The sequence below is a fragment of the Marmota marmota genome, unplaced genomic scaffold (assembly GCF_001458135.2).
Source record: "Marmota marmota marmota unplaced genomic scaffold, marMar, whole genome shotgun sequence".
In the NCBI taxonomy this organism is placed as follows: domain Eukaryota; kingdom Metazoa; phylum Chordata; class Mammalia; order Rodentia; family Sciuridae; genus Marmota; species Marmota marmota.
The window spans coordinates 35848162-35871616 of NW_026000005.1; the positions used below are offsets into that span (position 1 = coordinate 35848162).

At 46.4% G+C, this 23455-nt stretch overlaps 3 protein-coding genes across 14 annotated transcripts in view; 2 read left to right on the forward strand and 1 right to left on the reverse strand.

The window, feature by feature from the left end:
* Positions 1-12688, forward strand: part of Plcd4 (phospholipase C delta 4) — a 39004-nt gene extending 26316 nt beyond the window's left edge. Inside the window, exon 16 of the mRNA XM_048808553.1 lies at positions 12560-12688. The gene's annotated coding sequence lies outside the window, so the exon portion shown is untranslated. The remainder of the gene's footprint in view (positions 1-12559) is intronic.
* Positions 2-19181, reverse strand: Znf142 (zinc finger protein 142). Of its 5 annotated transcripts, none has more exons than XM_048808546.1 (10): positions 19043-19181; positions 18628-18770; positions 16223-16536; positions 12595-13194; positions 11343-11507; positions 9667-10491; positions 7057-7234; positions 3427-6325; positions 2298-2403; positions 2-1436 (listed from the first exon to the last, which is right to left on the reverse strand). In XM_048808546.1, the coding sequence occupies exons 3-10, from the start codon at positions 16506-16508 to the stop codon at positions 967-969; spliced, it is 5529 nt and encodes a 1842-aa protein (XP_048664503.1). In that variant the 5' UTR covers positions 16509-16536; positions 18628-18770; positions 19043-19181; the 3' UTR covers positions 2-966. The 5 variants fall into 5 exon arrangements, with proteins under 5 accessions (XP_048664503.1, XP_015336866.1, XP_048664502.1 ...); XM_015481380.2 differs by having other exon boundaries at positions 18608-18770; XM_048808545.1 differs by having other exon boundaries at positions 18608-18728; positions 19043-19103.
* Positions 19055-23287, forward strand: LOC107138700 (mitochondrial chaperone BCS1). 8 transcript variants are annotated; one of them, XM_048808561.1, is made up of 8 exons: positions 19055-19193; positions 20822-21190; positions 21289-21428; positions 21645-21839; positions 22096-22159; positions 22379-22548; positions 22749-22866; positions 22979-23287. In XM_048808561.1, exons 2-8 carry the CDS (start codon positions 20871-20873, stop codon positions 23226-23228), a joined length of 1257 nt encoding a protein of 418 aa, XP_048664518.1. In that variant the 5' UTR covers positions 19055-19193; positions 20822-20870; the 3' UTR covers positions 23229-23287. The 8 variants fall into 8 exon arrangements, with proteins under 8 accessions (XP_048664518.1, XP_015336872.1, XP_015336873.1 ...); XM_015481386.2 differs by lacking the exon at positions 19055-19193 and adding an exon at positions 19286-19401; XM_015481387.2 differs by lacking the exon at positions 19055-19193 and adding an exon at positions 19416-19641.
* Positions 23288-23455: the final 168 nt, after the last annotated feature.

Here is a 23455-nt window from a genome sequence, read left to right on the forward strand (position 1 = left end):
GTAGGGCAAAAGGAGACAAAGGTTTATGTGATCTGGCCCTCCTGGAAAGTTTGCCTAAAACAGTCCTGGTTTATAATCTGTTGAGTCCCAGAATAAATATTAATGGCATCTTCTTTGATTTTCCCAGAGTGTCTCAGTTCAGATGATCAAATACATAGTGAAGTAATTACACTGTGAGAATTCTGAATGAGAGATTTACCTTCCCAATCACCTGCCTTTTTACAGTGCCTTTGTGCTTTCCCTCATAAGTGCAGTTGTGGGCCAGTCTAAGGATTTATGTTGAATTAAAGCTGCTTCCAAGAGGAGGCTTAGTGAGTGACAATCCTCCCTCTATACAAGCAGAAAGAGGGGCTTGGAAATAGGGAGAAAGTGAAAACATCAGGACAGGCTTAAGGACAGAGAAGGCAGACTTGGTTCTGTTTCAGAACCTGTTTCCGACTGAATTCAGAAGAGATAAAGGAGGAGCAGAGGTCTAAGAGGGGACAGGGCAGATCAAGATCATAGCCTAGAAATGCCAAGTCAGGAGTTTGGATGAGTCTATAAGTTGGCAGTCATTCTGTTTGACATGCTTTATAGAGCATCAGGCATAACAGCACATGCAGTTAGATACAACTGTTTTGAAGGTGCTGAAAGAAAATAGGATTTGATACAGTAAGAAGAGAAGACAGAGTGGATAAAACCAAGATCTTATAGCCAGGGTCTCTAAGAAACTAGAAATTCACAGGTTAAAAACACTGCGCACTTCAAGAAGAAATCACTGTTTTGGTCCATGTCTCTCTCTCATATAGCTGTTCATTTCAAAGTACTATGTCCAGAGTCCTGGGGGTGGGGATAGGGGGTGGTTTCCAGTCGCACTGACACCGCAAAGCCAGTCCTTTCTTAGGCCCTGAGCTCCTCAGGCTAACTCTGGTCCCAGTATGCACACCTCTTACCACACTTTCTTCCTGTCTTAGTGGTAGCAGGCTCTCAGCCCTCAGGTCCAGTGGGAGGAGCAGCAGGAGCTGGAGGGCTGGGATCCTCCAGCTTTACATCATGTAGGTGCACTGTGGGAGTGGTGGGGTCTTTGCCCACACCCTGGTTTGGGTCAGCCTGCTCAGGGTGGTGCCTGCGCACGTGCTTGACCACCTGGAATTTCTGCTTGGCCTTGTAGCTGCAGAGGCGGCAGAAGAAGGGGTGGCGGTCTGTGTGGGTAAGGGCGTGATGGCGCAGGCCAGCAGCCCAGCGGAAAGCACGGTGGCACACATTGCACACGTAGGGTTTGGCCTCACTGTGCTTGCGAAGGTGGGTGCGCAGCAAGAAGCGCGTCTTGAAGGCCTTGCCACACTGCTCACACATGAAAGCCCGTGCTTCTCGATGCCGTGTCTCCCGGTGCACACGCAGTGCGTCAGCCCGGTTGGTGCAGTACTCACACTCGGAACACTGGTATGGCTTCAGTCCTAAAGGCAGGGAATAAATCACCATCGAAGGGGGGACAGACAAGGCTCAATGGGTCATAAGAGTCACTGTGGATACATACTGGGATATAAACGACAGAAGTGGCAAGTTAATGACCATTATCTTTGGAATGTTCCAGTCTTGACATTCTTTCAACACATTCTTTGAATACATGGAAGCCCAATGATACCGATAACTAACTGGACCTCTAACCAACTAGCCATCTGATAGTAATGAGTATCAAATATGGTAGGTTATCAAATGGGAAAGTCCAGCCCTCTTTTGGTCACAGAATTTGAAAACACACTTAAACACAGTTCCTTGTTCAACTCAAAAAGTCAAAGAAAATGTTTAAGAGGGAAGAGGTAAAAATGAAAGCATCATCATTCATAGAAGCAGAGGGTCTTGAAATGCACCTGATCAATTCCTCCACATATGGGGGAACCATATGCAATAATCAAAGGCAATCATTAACCTTTTTCAGAGAACCACATCAGCACAAAGGAGCCCTCCTCTTTCTCCTTCTTATTTGTGATAGTTCCATCATATCTGTATACAATCAGGTAGACCTGTCCTCAATCACTCAAGTTTGAGTTGGGGTTCTCTATGGGGGGGGTGTGACCTTACACCACAATCCCTGAGAAATCTGCCAAGTACAGATGCCCAGACTCTCAGGTTTACTCTGTCCTATTTCTGACAGGTATTCAGTGTGTACCATTCCGGTACACACACTCCCAGCCTACCTGAACCCTCAGTATAAAAATCAATGATGGCCCTGAATCTGGGCAAGGACATACACCACCTGGGTGAAGTCAAGTTTGATAGTGAATGGGAGAATCCTTTAACCCAAATCACAGACTCACCTGTGTGCTTGGTCATGTGATACTTGAGCTGGTTGACCCACTTGCACTTGTAGCCACATTCAGGACACAGGTACTTCCGTTCCTCCTTGTGTATCCGCATATGGTACTAGAAGAGGGAAGAGCAAAAAGCAGAACATGTGCTCCCCTTGGCACTCACTGGATATAGAAGCGGGGACAAGTAGGCAGAGAAACCATTGGTGGATAACCCTGCTCCTTAATCTCATCTCATCTCTACTTCCCTTACCAACTGGGTCCCTCATAATGGTCACTTTGTTATCAACCTTACCTATTCAGTCCTTCTCTAGGCTTTCCCTGACTATCTCAGTTCTGACACTGACAGTCACTGGGTGAGCTAACCCATAATTCTCAGTCTACTAATCTGTAAGATGGGGAATAGAATAAGTATCTATATCTCTTTATTTTTGAAAAGATTAAAATCATGGTACTAGGCATTATAGTAACTGCTCATAAATGTTAGCGTTATTATCCAGATTATCCTCCCCAATTTTTTTTTTTTTTGTGGGGGGATCCTGGGCAGTTTACCACTGAGCTACATGTCCAGTCCTTTTTATTGAGATACGGTCTTGCTAAATTCCAGAGGCTGATCTTGAACTTGTGATCCTCCTGCTTCAGACTCCCAGGTTGGTGGGATTACAGGTGTGCACTACCATGCACATATAAATTATTATGTCTTTATCACAAGGCAAGTCCTTGTTCTTCTTAAGCATGTATTAAAGATTATATTATTTTTTTTAATATTTATTTTTTAGTTATAGGTGGACACATATCTTTATTTATTTATTTTTAAATATTTATTTTTAGAAGTAGTTAAATACAATACCTTTATTTTATTTTTTTATTTTTATGTGGTGCTGAGGATCAAACCCAGTGCCTCCTGCGTGCTAGTCAAGTGCTTTCCCTTTGAGCCACAATCCCAGCCCCAAGAATTGTATTATTATATGACCCCATGAAGTTGGTAAATATTATCTCTTTTTTATAGATGGGGAGTCTGAGCCTTAAAGAGGATAAGGAACTTGTCCAATCACAGATCTAATATTTGGAAGGGTCAGGATTAAAGAAACTAGAGCCTGCATTCCTTCCATTCCCTGTCCCATAGCCCAGATCTTACCTTGAGGCGAGAGGGGTCAGCACAGGCATATGGGCAGAGGTGACAGCGGTAAGGCTTTTCCCCAGTGTGGATGCGGCTGTGCCATGTGATCTTCTGCCGGTTCTTGGTGCTATAAGCACAGTCAGTACACTTGTAGAGCCGAGTGCCCCCATGCCCTTTCACATGATGATCTAGCACGAGCTGATGGCGACATGCAAAGTCACAAAAGGGGCAGCGCAGAGGGGGCTGGCCAGCATCCCCGTTCGAGGCTGCTGGTGCAGCTGAAGTCTCTTCATGCTGTTCTAGGTAGTGCTTCACCAGACCTGCTCGCTCCCGGGCAGCAAAGTCACAGAGTTGGCAGCGGTGGCTGAAATGCTGCTGCCTCCGGTGCTCTTCCAGGGCTGGCCGGCTAGGGAAGGCCTCCTGGCAGGCCCCACATTCCAGCCGTGGGTGCTGCTTACGGGTGTGTCCCCGCAGGCTTGCGAGATTGGGGCACAGCAGGCCACAGCGGGAGCAGTTTAGGGGCCCCTCAGTGGCCTCTGCAGGAGAGCCAGGAGCAGGGTTTAGGGGTTCAGGGTGTCGGCGCAGAGCATGCTGCTTAAGTGCTGTCTCTGAGCTGAATTGGGCCTCACACTGGGAGCAGGCAAAGGCTGGGGTGCCCTGGTGGCAGCTGTTGACATGGCGAGTGATGTCATGGCGAAGATAGCCACTATAGTCACAGAGTGGACAGAAGTGGGTGGGTGTTTTGTCATGTACCCTTAACCGGTGCAGGCGCAGTTTCGAGTTGGTACCAAATGTCTGAGGGCAGGAGCTGCAGGGGATACGGCCAACACCTGTGTGTCTGGACTGGTGAGCCTCTAATCGGTACCGTCTGGTGGTAGAAAAGTCACAGAAGGGACACTGGTGTGGCTTCACCCCTTCATGCTTGAGTTGCCGATGCTGCTGCAGGCACCGATTCTGTTTACAGGTGAAGCCACAGTCCCCACACTGCAGGGGAGGCCGGGGGCCACGGGTTGAGATTGTAGTAGGGTGTCTCCGTTTCTGGTGGAGTCTCAGGGCAGCAGCAGCAGGAGCAATGAATGGACAGAGGCCACAGTGCAGCTCTCCAGACACCCCAAGGGGGCAGCCCTTAGTCTGATGAGTCCTCAGGGCCCGTTCCTGCTGGCAGCGAAAAGGACATGTGGGGCAGGAGAAGAGTGCCCCCTTCTGCTTCTGAGTCAGAGTTGTGTCCCCATTACTAGGGCTGGACTGTGTATTCCTATTACTCAGGGGAGCAGAATTCTCATTGTTCTGTAGGGAAAGAGAAGGCTGGGTTTGAGGCAAACCTCGCTTTCCTCCCCGGCCACGTCCCCCTCGGCAGCCTTCAGCCACATGAGAGGTAATAGAGGAGAGTCGAGAACAAAGGAACATGCATGAGTTGCAGCGAAATTTGCCCTGCTCAAAGTAGAACTTCTCTGGGGTCTCTGTGGGTGAGGAGTTCCCTATAGGAGGGGCTGGGGAAATAGAGGGTGTGGTGAGAGGCTCCTCTACTTCTGGCTCCCTGGGAACTTCAGAAGGAGCATCTTTTGAAAGCAACAGCTCTACTTCTAATGGTACAGGTGGGGGCTTCCCATCTTTGGCATCCTCTGAGGCTTTGGTGTCTGGGAGCTGAGGATGCAGGGGGATGGGAGTGTCTGCTCTAGGCAAGCCCTTGTTCTTCTTAAGCAAAACAGGGCACTTCTTCAGCAGGTGGGTGCTGAGTCCACGTTGTTGCTTAAAGCTTGTCCCACACTCAGGGCATAGCAGGGGCTCTCGGCGGGCCTGGCACCCTGTTCTGGAGTGCAGGTTCAAAGCCTTCTCCCGGCGAGTGATAAAAGGGCAGTGTGGGCAGCGGAAGGCTTGCCCCTCTCCCTGGATCACTACCATCTGCACACGCCCCTCCAGTACTAGGGCCTCTGCTTGCTCTTTGTCCTGTTTCCGTAGGGCCTTCAGTAATGACTCTGTCTCGGGCAACTGAGGCAAAGGTGCCGTCTCAGCAGGTGCAGTTACTTTGAAGGTTCCCACCCAGCTATTAGGGGCCTCCTCTGAGGATGAAGGATTTCTGGGGGACTCAGACTCTGGTTTCTCCAGAATGGGCTCTTCCTCAGCACCCAAGCCAGGAGTTCCAACACTTTCAAAGCTGGATAGCACAGGTCCTTCCAGTCCTAGGGGCACTGAGGCATCCAGGGGCCTGAACTCCACAGGGGCTGTTTCAGTGAGTTCCTCGAGAGATGGCTCAGACACAGGTTCCAGCTCTACTCCCAGGGCCTCTAAGTGTAGCGTGCAGCTGCCCTCCTCCACTTCTGCTGGGCTAGAGCTGCCAACCAGGTCATTCCCATGGGAAGCCTCACTGCCATCCTGTCTCTGAGTGATGACCTCCTCACTTGTTTCTGGCAGAGCCTGATCCAAGGTGGGATCCACGTCAGGCTTGTGGCCTGGTCCCTCAGGCTGGGCAGATAGCTGGCTTGAAGTCTCTGAGTCTGGTGGTGGTGTCAGTGACTGCCTTGCTCCAGGCTCTTGGCTGGTATCACGGAGCTGCCAGACCTGGTCTCCAGGCACATAGCCATGGGCCTTGCGCTTGTGGAAGAAAAGTGTGGTGTTGCTGAAGGTACGGTAGTCACAGAGGGCACAGTGGAACTCACGGAGACGGGTGTGCTTGCAGTTCTCATGGCTCAGCAGGGCCTGCTTGTGGCGGCTCTGGTAGTTGCAGTAGCGGCAGGGGTAGAGTGGGGCTGGTGTGCCAGGGTGGTGCTGGGAAGCCATATGCTTCTGCAACTCGTACTTTCGCTTGCAGGCAAAGGCACATACCTCACACATCAGGGACTTGCCCTGGTGCCTCAGCTTGTGGCTGCTCAGCTGATCAGCCCGATGGCAGCGATAAGAGCACTGGTTGCACTGGTATCTGACAAGGAGGAAAAGAGGGTGATCACAAGGAGGCAGGAGCTAAAAGTCTCTGAATAAAAACTTTCCATGGCAAGCTTTAAACTCTGTATTGTACATGCATCATCTAATTTAACCCACCTTTTTACTACCCCATGAAACAGGCATTTCTGTTTTACAAATGAGGAAGTCAAGGCATGAAAGTTAATAACCTGCTTGAGGTTTGTTCCAAAAGAAGCGAGGCAGAGACAGCTTAGCTTCAGGGCTGGTGTTCTAAGACCTACTCTCTACTGCTTCCTCAAGGAAAGTAATAATGGGTCAGTACCATCCACTGACATGAATACAGCATTTCAAGACAGGTTTCTATGTCTAGGTCCCATTCTCCCATGGAAGCATGAAAGCTCCTACCAGCTTCCTGGATTAGGAAGTAGCTAGGATGGCACCATAAACAGAGATCCTATCCACTTTCTCAGGACCAGTCTATGAGAACTTAAGTACACTTTAGTCTCTAGGCTTTTCCTCTAGGTCTAAACTCTCTCCCCTGGGCTCAGAGAGTGCTCACTATGCAATTGGGCTACAGGCACAGGGGCTAGCCACCTGTAGGTGACAGAGTTGAGATGGGGGGAGCAGAGGGCATTAGGAGGAACTCTCCAGCAAATGGAAAAAGCAGTGGGGCTAGAAGTTGGATCTAAGAGAAGACTAACTTGGCATAAGTTTCTTGGGATAGGGACCAAGGCATGTGTGTATTTGTACCTGAGGTCCCCGGCATGTTTTCGCATGTGCACGCTGAGGTAGTGCTTCCACTTGGTGACATAACCGCATTCAGTGCACATGTAATCCTTGGTGTTGGAGTGGGTGAGCATGTGCTTAGATAGGTAGCTTACATCTCGACAGGTGAAGTCACACAGCTCACACTTGTGAGGTTTCTCACCTTATGTGGGAAGTGGAGATGAGAGGGGAGGACACATGTCAGACACAGATCACATGTGTGGCCAGACCATTTCCTCTAGCAAGTTTGCCCTGATGCCAGGCAGGGGCAAAAACTTCATATGTAACTTGAGATACTAAAAGCCTCACAACAATCAAGAATGCTTCATAGCCCTGTCAGACAACTATTCCCCAAACTCCTAAACAAATGGAAAGGAGAAAGACTGAGCTTTTCAAAACTAGGTCTGAAGTCCATTCTTGATTTGTTACATAGCTTACTGGCATTAATGACCAATTGTTCCATTTAGACCATTCCTTTCAGTTTTCTGGAACAGAGAGAAAAAAAATCAGGCAACAGAACAGTAGTTAAGAACTGACTAGCTGGGTGCAATGGAGTATGCCTATAATCCAAGCAATTGGGAGGCTGAAGCAAAAGGATTACAAGTTCAAAGCCAGTCCTGGCAACTTAGTAAGACCCTGTCTCAAAATAAAATAAAGGGCTGGGGATGTGGCACAAGCGGTAGCGCGCTCGCCTGGCATGCGTGCGGCCCGGGTTCGATCCTCAGCACCACATACAAACAAAGATGTTGTGTCCGCCAAAAACTGAAAAATAAATATTAAAAAAAATTTAAAAATAAAATAAAATAAATAAAAGGGCTAGGAATGAAGCTCAGTAGTAGAGCACCCTGGGTTCATCCCGTTTCAAAAACAAACAAACCAACAAACAACAACAAAAAACCCTGTCTCTGGATTTCAATATTATAATAAGTATTAATGCCCAACTACAGGCATTATATCTGCATAGTACCCAGTATGGGCCAAGCACCTTTCTGGGCACTTACAAAAATGTCTCCTCACGGGGCTAGGGTTGTGGCTCAGCCGTAGAGCACTCGCCTCACATGTGCAAGACCCTGGGTTCAATCCTCAGCACCATATAAAAATAAATAAAGGTATTGTGACCAACTACAAAAAAAAAAAAAAAAAGCCTCCTCACTAAATCTTCATAACATGCCTATAAGGCAGGTACTATTATCACTCTCATTTTATAGATGAGGAAATTGAGGCACAGAGAAATCAGAGAGTTATTAAGTGTTGGTTCCTACTATGTGTCTCAGTTTCCTGGTCTCTAAAAAGGGAGCAACAAAAAATACTGACCTCTTATGGCTCATGTGAATATTAAATGAGATATCCCAAAGTTGTCAGTGGTTCTCAGAGTGAATTCAAGGATGGGGTGTCCAAGAGTTGGTCAAGACCAGGCTGGGGGCCTTGTTCTACCCAGCCCCCTTCCCGGTAGCGAAATGCAAGCAACATGGCATGCTAGTTCTGGTTCTGACACTAACTGTGAGACCTTAAAGTAGGTCTAAATTTAACTTCCCATAGTTTGTCTCTTTTCTCGTCTTTACCCGTCTTGCTCACAAGATTGATAAATGGGATAGTACACATGAAAGATCTTTGTAAACCATACAATAGTGTACAGACGTAAGTTTTAGGAAAGGCCTCAGAAACAAGAAATTTTATAAAAAATCATGTAAAGAAATGAACTATTCAATGGGAACAACAGTGGCTTTGTGCCCCAAATTGTCTAAAAAACTCTCCTCCCAAACCAGATTTCTTTCCCTAGTGGTGGGAATTAAACTCAGGGACTCACACAAAAGGGCATGGGTCTCCTACCACTGACCTGCATCCCTAGCTCTTTTTATTTTTTGAGACAGGGTCTCATTAAGTTGCTGAGGCTGGTCTCAAACTTGCGATCTCCTGCTTCAACTTCTCCAGTCGCTGGGATTACAGGAGTGTGTTACCATGCCTGACATGGTGAAAAGTTTCTTAATGTCCTCTTGACACACTGGTCTCTATATAGATTCCAAAGGGGATGATGCTGTAGCAGGAAGCATGATTCTGTTGTTATTTAGCATCTAAAATGCTAGCAACGGATTAAAGAATCTGAGGTGAAACAAATACAACTTCCAGGTCATTAGGGATGATCTTATTTCAGTGTCACGAATGCCCCAACTTTGGAAGCCCATGTGTATGTATGTTCAGTCATCTTGCCTCCTGTCTCTCACAGCATATCACCAAACTTGAATTGAAAAGGAAGGCATCTGTCCTGGTCTGGGTTTCTTTATTCCAATAGGCTAGGTGGTCATCATCCCATGCCTAAGGATGATGCATAACTGTATTGCGGTTAGAGCACAAGCTGTGGACTCAGACTGCCTAGATTCACATCCTAGCCTGACCACTTTATTTAAATGACACTCAACTTATGGCTCATTTGTAAACTTGGGATACTAAAGCAGTGCTTAGGAATTCTAGGCCAAGTTAAACAATGTATGTAAGGCCCTTCCTGTGATGTCTGGTACACAGTAAAAGCTTATGTTAGACACATCACCACCATCATCATTATTACATTATCTTAAGGATGGATGGAAGCCATCTCACCAGTATGCAGCAGCATATGTCGGATGAGCACCCTCTTGTGGGCAGTGGCAAAGTTGCACTCAGGGCACTGGTGAATTTTCTCATGAGCATGCATCTTGCCTACATGGTCCTGGTAGGCCACTGGGTTAAAGGTGGCAAAGGGGCAGAAGGTACAGCGCAGTTCTTCGCTGCCAGGGTGGCCTTGCTTCTTGTGTTTGCGGAACAAGTGCTTGTTAGAACAGGCAAAGTCACAGTGGGGACAGTGGAAAGCATAGTGGCTCTTGTGATGGGCCTCCATGGCTTCAGCTGTGGCAAAGAGCATGGGACATGAGTGATGGCGGCACTCCACAGCCCGCACCCCATGGGTCTCCTTCAGGTGCTTTACAAAGGCCTTGCGATCAGGGGCTGCATAGCTGCAGCCCTCCTGAAAACAGGGCAGGGGTAAAGGCTCTGCTACGGCTGCTGCTGTGTGGCTCTTGAGGTGCTCCTTGAGTGCCTGGCTGAGGCGGAATTCCTCACGGCAGACAGGACAGACATAGGTGTCTGAGTAGAAGTTAGAAATATCCTCATGCATGCTAGCCATGTGGCGGTTGAGTGCATTTCTCTCCACTGCACTGTACTGACACAGTGGGCAGCGGTGGGCCTTCTCGCCCAGCTCCCGCAGCAGATGGGTCTTGAGTTTGCTTTTACTGGTGAAGAACTTCTGGCAGTTGGGGCACTGGAGGGTGGGGTCTGGGAAGTGGAGATGCAGGTGCTCTACCAGATGGGTCCGCTTCTTAAAGCAGCGTTTGCACTCTGGGCACATGTGTGTCTTGAAGAGGCATTCCGTGCTAGAAGTCACATCCCCTGGAGGGATGGAATACAGAGAGGTAAGAGCAATATTCTTCAACAGCCCAGATGCAAACCTTTTGTGGTGTCTCCAAGAACCCAAACAATAGATTCAAAACACTGTAGCCTCAAAGAAGAGGGAGAAACTCAAAAGTATTAAGAGAAACCAAAACACAGGGACTTCTCAGGCCTGTTTCAAGTGCTTCTCTCAGTCATCCAATGTTCTTGAGCCTCTCTTTAGAGCAGCTCAAAAGAACAACCTGGATGGACCATTCTTGTTCTTGCCTGCTATAGGTGTAGAGAGAGGTGTCAGGGTTGGATAGAAGGAAAAAAGCCCCAAAGGGAATGAGCAAAAGGGAAGACAATAAAATACTCTTACTTCTGAACCCTAGTTCAATGGGCTCTAGATAATAGTGAGCTGATAATAAATACAGTCAGATCTTTCCTATTCACCTGACAGTAAATATGCTCCCTTTGGGATGGGTTTCAGAGAGACTATTGAGCTGAAAACCTGGGAAGCAAAGATTCAGAAAAAAGTCCCTAAGAAGCTCAATACCAGGCAAAAGGGGCTGCTGGTAATCAATAACCTCTGGTATCTTTATATTATGACATCACAATTTCCATTTTGCAAAAGAGCTTTCTACTTGAGGTAAACTAGCCTAGAACAAATTCTATTTACCTCTACCCTGTGTTACTGGAATCTTGGGTCTGTTGAACATTTTCCACTTGACTTTTGAGTCAAGGAAGAATAAAAAGAATGATCTGAACCAAAGGTTAGAAACCCAAACCCTAGAGCCTCCATGTCAGCTTCTCCACTATGTATTCCTCCCTACCATCAAGAGCTTCAAGCTCACTCATGATGTCATTACCTTCAAACTGCTGAGCCCCTTGGCCATTATCCAGAGCTTTCTGAGAGACCTTATGGGTGCCACTTTCTTCTTCCTCTACTTCTTCCTCCTCAGCTGACACCCGCCCAGGAACAGTTGTATCTGCTTCCTCTGAAGGTTCTCCTGCTCCTGGAGGCAGTTTGGGAGCTGGAGACACATAAAATTTAATGAAGTCCATAGGGAGCCAATAACAGCACTAAATGCTGTATTTCTCCATTTACTGCTTAGCAGAATCACCCCCTCCCCTTTAAGCAGAAGGGAATTTTGGGTTGTAAATAGTTAAGTATATGCCCAATCAAGACAGGGATATGAACTAGGAGCTAAGCTACCAGTAGTAATCACTTTAAAGTAAATCAAATCTCAGATAATAGCAGCCTCAGACCCTTTGAAGCCTAGAGTTTTGAGGTCACTGGGGTCATAGGGACTGAGAGGTAGAGAAGGGCAGATTATATTTCTCTGGTTCAGGTTCCCAGGGATAAGGGCTGGGTTGGCTCAGTGCAGGTGAATATACCCTTACAGCTCAACTGTTCTATTAAGAAATTCAACTTAGTGAGTCAAGACCACATCTTGCTCCTCAAATGTATCCCTTTATCCCTCAACAGCTGACTCAGACTAAAGGTATGATTGGTTCCCAGGAAAACAGTCTTCCTTTAGGCCCTAGACCTTGAGTGGATCTCAGCAAGCCAAATTCTCTCATCATAAATCTGTCCTCTTCTGGGCCTCTTTTTTCTCACTTATTTCTCTACTCACCCAACATTGGGGATTTTTGTTGTTGTTGTTGCTATTATTATTGTTTTTTGAGATTAAAGAAATAGGAATTAATAAAGTGCCATTCCTCTTGAAGGTTCCTTTTAAAAATAACCCCAGCTTCTCCTGCCCAATCTCATTTGCTCTACAGGGAGTCTACAGGCATTTGTGGCTACAGCCAGTGGTGGGCACTTTTACTTTTGTCCTTAGAAAGTAAGTTCTAAGGACTTACTTAAGTAACTTCAGGTCACATGTAGACTAAGCTGAATTTCACTCAGTGTCATGGACCAAGACTTCCTCTTTGTTCCGTATATTCTAAATGAGTCAAGGTTTCTAGATGCCTTTCTATCCTTCTCCAGGAATTCTATCCTCCTGACTTTCTGTTTAGAAAGTCATTCATGGCACTGGAAATAAGTGTGTCTTCTATAAGATCAACTGTGGCTATATTTTAGGCAGGGCACTGATGGATCCCTGGCTTCATTCATACCTGGTGGCAGCTCCTGGGATGGAAGGCCCTGAACAGCAGAACGTTCTCCCTGTGTCACAGCTCCATGGCTCTGCTGATGCTGCCGGAAGAGTTTGATGTTGGAGCCTATGAAGCTGCAATGGTTGCAGTGGAAAGGGTAATGGGTCTGCCGGTGCAGTTCCATGCCCTGCTGGCTCCCAAAAAGTAGGGAGCAGCCACGGAAAGAACATGGCACAGGGACTGCTCTGTGGTTCTGCCTCAGGTGGTGCTGCAGACCTTTGCGATCTTCAGCAGAGAACACACAGCCAGACTCTGGGCAGGAGAAGGTGTCAGGAGTGGCCCGGTGAATCTTGAAGTGGTTCTTCAGGGCCTGTGGTTGGGCAAACTCCTGTCTACATACAGGACATAATAGGGGGCTATCTGTCAGGCTTTGGCCCTGCAGAGGGCCATGAAGGGTGAGGTTGTTGGAGGGCAGTTCTACAGAGCCTGGGGGGCTAGACAGGCCCTGCACGGACTGTATGTGGGTCTCACTGCACTGGTGTAGGGACAGCAGAGTGGGCTCTGCGAAGCTCTGTTCACAGCGCTCACAGAAGTACACCTCCACCACCTTTACCAGGACACCTGCAGGCAGAGGACCGACAGAGAAAGGAATAGAATCAGATTGAACAAGACTCATAGGAATTAGTTACTAATAGAAACGTAGGTGAATCTGTTCATATTCACTGAATGCATATGGACTTCAAGACTGGCTCTGCAGACTATAAGCCCATAGATCAGGGTCAGTCTATCTGGTACATGTGTTTGGATTCCTAGTATCTAGCATAATACCTGGCACAAGATGGGTGCTTAATAACTGTGTTCAATGAATGAACAAACATCAATGTAATCTAGGAAGCATTAAGGCAATAATAGATTAAAAACTTCCAAAAGAGAACAATGACAACTAGAGAGATGTATCTGCAATATATATGCAATATAAAAATATCTGTAATAAATGACATATATATGCAGTATCAAAATATTTGTAATAAATGATACAGGACTGTCCTACATTTATTCTGTGGGTCCTTTTTTTCTTTTTAATTGTTTTTTTAAAAAGTTCAATGCAGGGCTGGGGAATGTGGCTCAAGTGGTAGCGTGCTCGTCTAGCATGTGTGAGGCACTGGGTTCAATTCTCAGCACCACATAAAAATAAAATAAAGATATTGTGTCCACCTAAAACTAAAAAATAAATATAAAAAAAAAGTTCAATGCAACAATTTAAATGATAAGAAGTCGGGGCTGGGGATGTGGCTCAAGCGGTAGCACGCTCGCCTGGCATGCGTGCGGCCCGTGTTCGATCCTCAGCACCACATACAAACAAAGATGTTGTGTCCGCCAAAAACTAAAAAATAAATATAAAAAAAATAAAAATAAATGATAAGAAGTATGCAAAGGAATAATTATCCCCATAGTCTGGTCTCTTTTTGGTATCAGGGATTGGCTGCAGGGGTGCTTAACCACTGAGCAACACCCCCAGCTCTTTTTATTTTGAGATAGGGTCTCACTAAGTTGCTTAGAGCCTGGATAAATTGCTGAAGCTGGCTTTGAACTTGTGATCGATCCTCCTGCTTCAGCCTCCTTGAGTTGCTAGTCTCTATCTTTTCAGGCTTTTTTTTTAAAAAGATGGGGGTCTTGCTATGTTGCCCAGGCTGGACTGGAACTCATGATCCTCCTGTATCAGCCTCCTGAGAACAGGTGTGTGCCACCAAACCCAGTTTCTTCCAGCCCTTTTGTGGTCATTATCCTACAATTTGCTTTTTTTAAAAATTTTTTTCTTGTCTCACTTGCTATATAACAATGACATTTTATCTATCAATAAATCTGTTTCATATTTTTGTCCAGTTCATGGAATTTCAAAACACTGATAAATCAAACCAGAACAAATAAAGCTTCCCTACGTAACCCCATCCTTATGTGCATGTGTATTTTTCTATAAGACAGAATAGAATTACTGGGTAGAGTATGCACATTGTAAACCTTGCTATGTAGCTAAACTAACCTTCAAAAAATATATTAATTTATATTCGCCATAATTTGTAATTCACAGTCTCACCAACATTATACAAATTGTTTAACTTTTAATTTTTTGTTTAAGGTAATACCTAAATTGTTTAACTTTTGCCAAAGTTGAGAAACAAAATGTCACCAACCTTAGAGCTTGAGAACAGGGTCTTGCTAAGTTGCCGAGGTCTAGCTAAATTGCTGAGATTAGCCTTGAACTTGTGATTCTCCTGCCTTAGCCTCTTAAATCTCTGAGACTACAGGTGTGCACCACTGTGCCCAGCTCATATAGTTACTAATTAATTTATTTTTTGGATACTAGAGATTGAATTCAGGAGCACTCGACTACTGAGCCACATCCTCAGCCCTATTTTGTATTTTATTTAGAGACAGGTTTTCACTGAGTTGCTTAGTGCCTCTCTCTTGCTTAGGCTGGCTTTAAACTCATGATCCTCCTGCCTCAGTCTCCTGAGCCACTAGGATTATAAGCATGTGCCAATGTGCCCAGCCTCATATAGTTATTTTTAACTATGGAATTTACTTATGTGAGATTAAACATCCTTCATACATTTATTGACTATATTTACTTCTTATTTAGCAAAGCGAAGAGAAATTTCTTTTTTGCTTTCTTGAAAACTATTTTTCTTATTGTGCAGATCTTTGAATTTTAAAGATATTAACTCTTTTTTATATATTACCAATTTTTGGTTTGTTGTTGTTGTTTCACTGCAGAGAAGGTTAGAAACACTATATGGTCAAATTAGCCAATCTTTCCCAGTATTCTTTGTCACTACATTACATTGCCAAGGAAGTGGTGAAAACTACAGCTAGAGGATGACAGTCAAAAAATAGGTAAGTTTCAGAAAAATAGGAAGTTGTAGGAAAAGGGGGAGAATCTTTCTCCTAGGATAAAAATGCTCAACTGTAGTTATATTTGTAGTACTTTTGGAGACTTGAATCTGGGGCCTTGAACATGCCAGGCAAGACCTCTACAACTGAGTTACATCCCCAGCCCCGTTTTTAATTTTATTTTTGAGTCAGGGTCAACAAGTTGCCCACATGGGCCTCAAACTTTCAATCTTCCTGCGTTAGCCATGTGTACCACCATGCCCAGCTCAACCCTTCCTCTTAACATGCTTTGAATGAGTGAAGTATATTATACACAGGAAGTTAGAGCAAGGAAATACCAGTTACCTTTGGAAAGCCCTGCCAACTACAGGGTGGGAGGCAGGCTAGGCTTTTGCCTAATCCCTGGCTGCAGTTTCTGGGTGTAAGGTCAATATGGGTAAAGAATCTGTGAAGATTGTTAAGAGTAAGGACAAGCCAGGATCGGGCAGGTGTCAGAAAGGTCTTCCCTTGTGGATCCTGCCTAGCAGACAAGAATCCCTTAAAGGAGAGACTTTGCCAAAAGCTTGGTTCAAGATTGTGCAGTAATCTGCCAGCCTTCCATCATCGGGCTCCAATTGCAAACCAAAATACAACATCTCAAAGTATAAAAATAGCATACTATTTTATGCTCCAATCATATCCATACAGAAGGATAAAAACAGAACACACAAAACCTCAAGGCTGCCTGTCCCACTAGCCTGCTAGCAATTCTTTGTACCTGGGGTCTCTTCAGGAGCTCCTGTGGATAGGGTTCCAGCTACTGTTTCCACTATGATCTCCATGTTCCCTGGGCCCTCTTCATTAGCTGTGGCCTCTACCAGCAGGCAGTCTGGGTCAGCAGGCAAAGGTGCAGTGTCCCCAGAAGGACAGGTGCTCTGGACAGGTCCCAGAATTCCACGGTCAGAGAGAGGTGGGGGGATCAGCAATAGCTCAGGGCACAGTCCATCCATCTCCACAGTACTGTTGGCTGGCTGTGAGTCCAACACAGGGTCTGTCATCACCATTGATTTGTGTGCTGTGGCCTCTTAAATGCTGACAAACCAACCAAAAGAAAAACAAAATGTGGTTAGAGTTCTCACTTTTTTCCCAGTTTGTGTGTGTACACAGCCCAGTGCCCTCCAACTTAGGCATTTTCTTTATGGCAGCATGTTCAGAACAAAATGTATAAAAATAATAGGGTCAATGGACTGGGGTTGTAGCTCAGTGGTAGAGCACTTGCCTTGCATTTGTGAGGCACTGGGTTCAATCCTTAGCACCACATAAAAATAAATAAATAAAATAGATATTGTGTCCAACTACAACTAAAACAAATTTTAAAAAAATATAATAGGGTCATAGGGTTAGAAATGATGGTGGAATGTGATGGACATTATTATCCAAAGTACATGTATGAACACACGAATTGGTGTGAATATACTTTGTATACAACTAGAGATATGAAAAATTGTGCTTTATATGTGTAATAAGAATTATAATGCATTCTGCTGTTATATATAAACATTAATTTAAAAAAGATTTAGTTTACATAAAAATATATGTATAATAGAGTCAATATTAGGAGAAAGCCAACAAGTTTTGGCCAACATAAGAAACATATCAGGTTATGTTTCTTGATACGAAGTGAGTCAAATCTTAAACTAAGTTTTAGTTTTCAAAATTGGGTGGGGCCAAAGGATTTCAAATGCCCTTTCCTTTTTTTTTTTTTTGGTACTGGGGATTGAATCCACAGGTGTTTAACCACTGAACATGTGCACATCCCCAGCCCTTTAAAAAAAAGGGTCTCACTGAGTTGCTTAGTGTCTTGCCAACTTGTTATGGCTGGTTTTGAACTCACAATTCTCCTGCCTCAGCCTCCTGAGCCTCTGAGATTACAGGCATGAGCCACCATGCCCAGTTCCCTTTTGCTTCTTGATGCTCTCATTCCTCAGTGAGGTTATAGGGCCTTTCTATCTCAATCTGGTTCTTGCTGATTTCTCCAGGCATGGTTTCCACCTCTGCCCTTAATAGACCTCTGAACCTGATGATGTGCCATTCTCTGGAGGCACCATACTCTCTTTTATTCGCATACCTTTTTACCTCTCAGCTTGATGCACTTTTTCAATCTCTTCTCTGGCTAGTCAGTGCCTTACTGTCCTTTAAGAAGCTACACAGGGCTGGGGTTGTGGCTCAGTGGTAGAGCACTTGCCTCACATGCGTGAGGTAATGGGTTCGATCCTCAGACCACATAAAAATGAATAAATAAAAGATATTGTGTCCATGTAAACTAAAAAAAAAATTTAAAAAAGAAGCTACACAAATGTCATTTCCATTCTGAAGACTTCCTGACACTCTTATTCTCAGTCTTCAGGGGTCCTGATGGTACATTGTACATATCAGAAACTCTGTCACACTGCACTGTTGTTTACCGATCAGTTTCTCTTCCTGATGTGGAACTTTCTGAGTAGATTTTACTGACATCACTTCAATGAACACAAACCACCAATAAACTATGCAAGTCAGACAAGTAGATACTAGTGAAGAACCACTGAGAGGGAGGGACATCAGAGTAAAGTTAAGTATATAGTACCAAGATATGAAACCAATGGTTCCCCACATAAAGAAACACACCAAGAAATTTCAAACTCATTAAGGTCTCAAACTGGAATACAACCAAGAAACCAATAGCAATTAAACTGTATATCCCGTTACACACGAATTTTAAGCCAAGTAATTTTTGTAATTTATAAGAATGACAATCATTTCATGAAATTGAGTCAGACTCAACTCAAAACAACAGATCACAAAGGTGACAGGGAGGTGCACTTCCGAGGTCCGAAGGAATATCTTTGGAAACCGGCCTCCGCTTGCTTACTGCCCGTTAACTGGGCTCTGGGAGATCTTCTGGCTCGGCAGTACACCGCCTCAGGGGAGAGCCAAGAGGACTTGGCGCTGTCTACACTGAGAACCTTCACCCGCAGGAAGGCGGGGCGGGGGCGGGGGGGGGAAGAGAGAGGCGCGAAGGGAATCTGTCTTCCGGGCAATGGCAGTGAGGAAAAGGAAGGTCAAATTAAGGGAGAGGAAAGGCTTGGGGAAACAAGGAGCCACTAAGTATACGGGTTCCCACCTGCCGCTGGGCGGACTCACTGCGTGGCCCTGGACAGATGCAGTCGCCACGCTTCTCTGGGCCTCAGCTTTCCTCTCTGAAAAGTGGAGGCGATGACAGCATCCACACTGTTGGACGGGAGCTGGCGCACAAGAGCCACAGAACGGGAAAGATGTTTTGTAACCTGCAAGGTTTGGGATGGAGCACCACCATGACTGTGGTCCTGAGGAGCGGTAGCGGGTACCCGGGTGGGGTCCAGAGTGGTGACGCGGCTGAGGCGCCGAGCGGCCGCTGAGATGCGCAGGGGCCCCCCTCGTCGGCGTGTTTCTTTCAGCACCTCCTCCCACGGGTCCCCACTGTCCAGGTCCACTTCCATCCTGGAGCTCGAGAAACTTTTGCCTCCAGCTCTCTCCACCCAAACTCCCCCCAGATCCCGCCTCGCAGCTGCTCACTCACCTCTAGACCCACCGCCGGCGGAAACCGCATCTCTATGGTAGAAAGCGGCTGGAGCGACCTCCCAGGGCTCCTTTTGTACTACCGCCCCCGGCCCAGCCGCCTCTAGGACGTCGGGCATATGGCGGCCACTCTATCAACCTCTTGTTGGCTGGTGGGTACTCTATGGTTTTCTCTCTTCTCTCCACCTTTTCCCTGAAGCCAAAGGAGGACCATCGAGAGTTGTGGGGCAGAGTGGCAAGAAGTTCTTGGTGGGCGTGGCAGGAAGTAGATTAAAAAATTCGGGGGGCGGGACCGAACGGCGCTTCCCCAAATTTCGGCTGGGCGATACCATCGAGACGAAGGGCCAGAGAGTCATGGCGGTAAGGGGGTGGAGTGACTGAGAACTCCAAACCACGTTCCTGGAGGCTCGAGCCTTGGTGTAGAGAGGGGTTCGGTAGGGTTTCTGGGTGTCTGGACCGTGAAAGAGGAGAGCTTTGTTTATGATCTTCCATGGGTGTTTTGGAATTCTGGATCCCATTCTGAGCCTCAACCGAGGTCCCTGCTGTCAATTCGCTGCTCTGCGTGCCAGGGGCAGGGCAAAGTGGCAGGAATGGAGTGAGGTGGGGTGTCGGAAGAGTGCTAAAAACTATTTGGCTTCCCATTCCTCATGATTTTTTCCCGGCGCTGATAATTGAACCCAGGGGCACTTTACCACTGAGCTATATCCCCAGCCCTTTTGATTTTTTGAGACAGGGTTCTCCACCAGTTGCTTAGGATCTCCATAAGTTGCTGAGGCTGGCCTTGAACTTGAGATCCTCCTGCCTTATCTTGCCCAGTCGCTAGAATTACAGGTGTGCGCCACCACTGCCGGCTTCATGATCTTATTATCTACAATTAGACCTAGTCAAATCTTATTAGGTTGAATTTGGGAAAGACTCCATGGGCGAAATAGCAGGTGGGCAGGATTTCATTTGGGGAAAATGCAGGGAGAATTGCTTGAGGAAGGAGGTGGGAGGTGTTTTGCTTATTTGTTGGATAAGGGTATTAGGAGTTAAGCCAAGAAAGGTAGGTGGGTGGCTGTTGTGAAGGCTTTTGAGTACCAGACTGAGGAGTTTGTACCCAATTCAGGGATCTATTGGAAACCAACCACTGAAAGTGCTGGAGTAGGGAGAATTCTGATCCTTATGATGAACGATCTGGATCTTTGCAGCTGTTTGGTGATACAAGAGTTGAAGATCCATTAAAATGCCACTTCCAGAAGTAAAATTTAATTTTAAAGGGAAAGTTTAGGTGGGAAGTAATAAAAGTCTCAACTCTAAACAGGACTTTAGGAATTGGATGTGTGGGGGACAGAGAGGGTATTTGAAGAATGTTATTCATGCATGGTAAGTAAAGCATGTGGTCACTGACAAGTTAGTGGAAGCGCCACTGCTGCTGACTCCAGCTAGTGTCCCCAACCTCTGACTTTAAAAAAATTCTCAGCTTGTTCCATGGACCACAAAAATTCTACCCATCCATTATCCTGATGTGAATCAGGTAATATTGCTCTCTCGAGCTTAAGGAATTTCCAAACATGGTCCTCTGACAGGAAATGAGATATAAGCAGGCTGATGGGAGGACAAAATGGAGTGAAGGGTCTGCATTCCAACACTACCCCTACCCTGAAAAAGGATATTGAAACATATAGTACTGTTGACCTGTCCTTGCTACTTCTGGAGAAGGGAGTGGGGCAGGTTTGGGGACATTCAATGGAGTCTGATTCTAAACTAATTTTGTGCTTTGTCCCATCTCTACCCCTAGCTTTCAATAGGGCCTGAGAGCCTGTAAACTTCTTTGTTTCCCATTCAAGATGCCACTTTCAGACTTTGTTCTGGCCCTGAAGGACAATCCCTACTTTGGGGCTGGATTTGGCCTGGTTGGTGTGGGCACAGCCCTAGCCCTGGCCCGAAAGGGTGCCCAATTGGGCCTGGTGGCATTCCGGCGCCATTACATGATCACACTGGAAGTCCCTGCTCGAGACAGGAGCTATGCTTGGTTGCTTAGCTGGCTTACCCGCCACAGTACCCGTACTCAGCACCTCAGCGTGGAAACTTCATACCTTCAGCACGAGAGTGGTCGGATCTCCACCAAGTTTGAATTTGTTCCCAGCCCTGGAAACCACTTTATCTGGTAAGACTGGGAACCAGGGAGGGCTCTGATATAAGAATAGAGAGCTGGATTTTATCATTTTCCTTCACTCACCCCGTGTTTTGACCATTCTTATTCAGGTATCAGGGCAAATGGATCCAGGTAAAACGAAGTCGAGAAATGCAGATGATAGACTTGCAGACCGGGACTCCTTGGGAATCTGTCACCTTCACAGCTTTGGGCACTGACCGCAAGATTTTCTTCAACATCCTGGAGGAAGGTGTGGGATGGCACAGGCAGGCTGTAATGGGGGGGGGGGCGCTATAGGGATGGGGACATTGGATATTGGAGGAAGAGCAGTTTGGGGAGGAAGAATAAGAGGATGTGAGTCCTTGGGAACATGGGGCTAGGAGGCCTTTATTGCATAGTTCTGTCTAACTGAAGAACAGCCATGTTGGAGAGAATTATTGGCATTGTCTTATCTCCCCTTTTACAGCTCGAGAGCTAGCCTTGCAACAGGAGGAAGGAAAGACCGTGATGTACACAGCTGTGGGCTCTGAATGGCGCCCCTTTGGCTATCCACGCCGCCGGCGGCCACTGAATTCTGTGGTTCTACAGCATGGTCTGGCTGACCGAATTGTCAGAGACATCCGGGAATTCATTGATAACCCCAAGTGGTACATTGACAGAGGTGAGAAGTAGCTTAGGTCTGGGATAGGCTATTTCTAACCATATTGTTAAGGCAGACAGGCTGGTCTTTGGCCAGGAATGATGTAAACCTCTAGCTCAATTCCCAGACAAGAAGGGGCAAGAAAAGTTGCCTATGATTTTTTTTTTTCATACCAAGGCCATCAGGCCAATAAGAGGCACAGCTAGGAACAAAGTGGACATGTGAGACAGGGTATATAATTCACTTTAGGTCTTATTTATCTTGGCTGTATCCCTAGGTATTCCCTATAGACGTGGCTACCTGCTTTATGGACCCCCTGGTTGTGGAAAGAGCAGTTTTATGTGAGTAGTCAAAATTTCACTCAAGTCTGCAAAACAGCCTTTGTAGAAAAACTGGGCAGAAGAGGCTGGAGAGTGGAATGAATCTGGGGACCAGGAGCCAGGAAAAGCATGTGATATGTGGAAGGAGTGGGAGAATTGGGCCTCCGAGACACAACAGGAGGAAAGGGTCTGGACCCAGGAATAGTCCCCAAGTTGCCTACCACCTCCTCATGTTCACAGCACAGCCCTGGCTGGGGAACTGGAACATAGCATCTGCCTGCTGAGTCTCACAGACTCTAGCCTCTCTGATGACCGGCTCAATTACCTGCTGAGTGTGGCTCCACAGCAAAGTCTGGTGCTCCTGGAGGATGTGGATGCTGCTTTTCTCAGTCGAGACTTGGCTGCAGAGAGTAAGTGAGGGTGTTAGGGAAGGGGGATGGTTCTCAATGAGGATAGTGAGGTGTAGGAGTATGAGGAATGGGAGGACATGGAATTCCACAGGGCTGACAGGATGCCTAGGGTTGGCTGTGAGGCACTAGAGTCAGGGACTGTGGTGTGAATGGAGGAGGTGCTAATTTTAAGCAAGGTCATGCTTTTCTGTCTTTTCAAGACCCTGTGAAGTACCAAGGTCTAGGTCGTCTTACCTTCAGTGGATTGCTCAATGCCTTGGATGGAGTGGCTTCCACTGAGGCACGCATTGTGTTCATGACCACCAACCATGTTGATAGGTAAGGAGTGAGGGAAGAATCCATTCCATGTCTTGGGAGAATTAGGAAATTGAGGAGACCATCATTTTTGGTGTGCTAGTGAGACTGTTGCTTGTGACTCTCCTCCTCCTAGGCTGGACCCTGCCCTGATACGCCCTGGGAGAGTAGATCTGAAGGAGTACGTGGGCTACTGTTCACACTGGCAGCTGATCCAGATGTTCCAGAGGTTCTATCCAGGGCAAGCACCTTCTTTAGCTGAAACCTTTGCAGATCATGTCCTTCAAGCTACAACCCAGATCAGTCCAGCCCAAGTGCAGGGCTACTTCATGTTGTATAAAAATGACCCCACAGGGGCAATTCAGAATACCGAGTCTCTGAGGTAATCAGCCAGGCTGTGCTGGGCTCTCCTCCTAGAGGAAATCAATAAACACTTGCCATACTACTCTGGTCCCTGATTCTTTCTCCCTCTCTCAGATTGGTACTTAATACAAAACAAGGGCTGCAATCACAGGGGACTATATAAGGGTTAATCATTCCAAAACCTATACAGATGATGTGGGGTGTAGCCTAAGAGAGGAGGAAGAGACCCTAAATTGGAAGATACATGCCT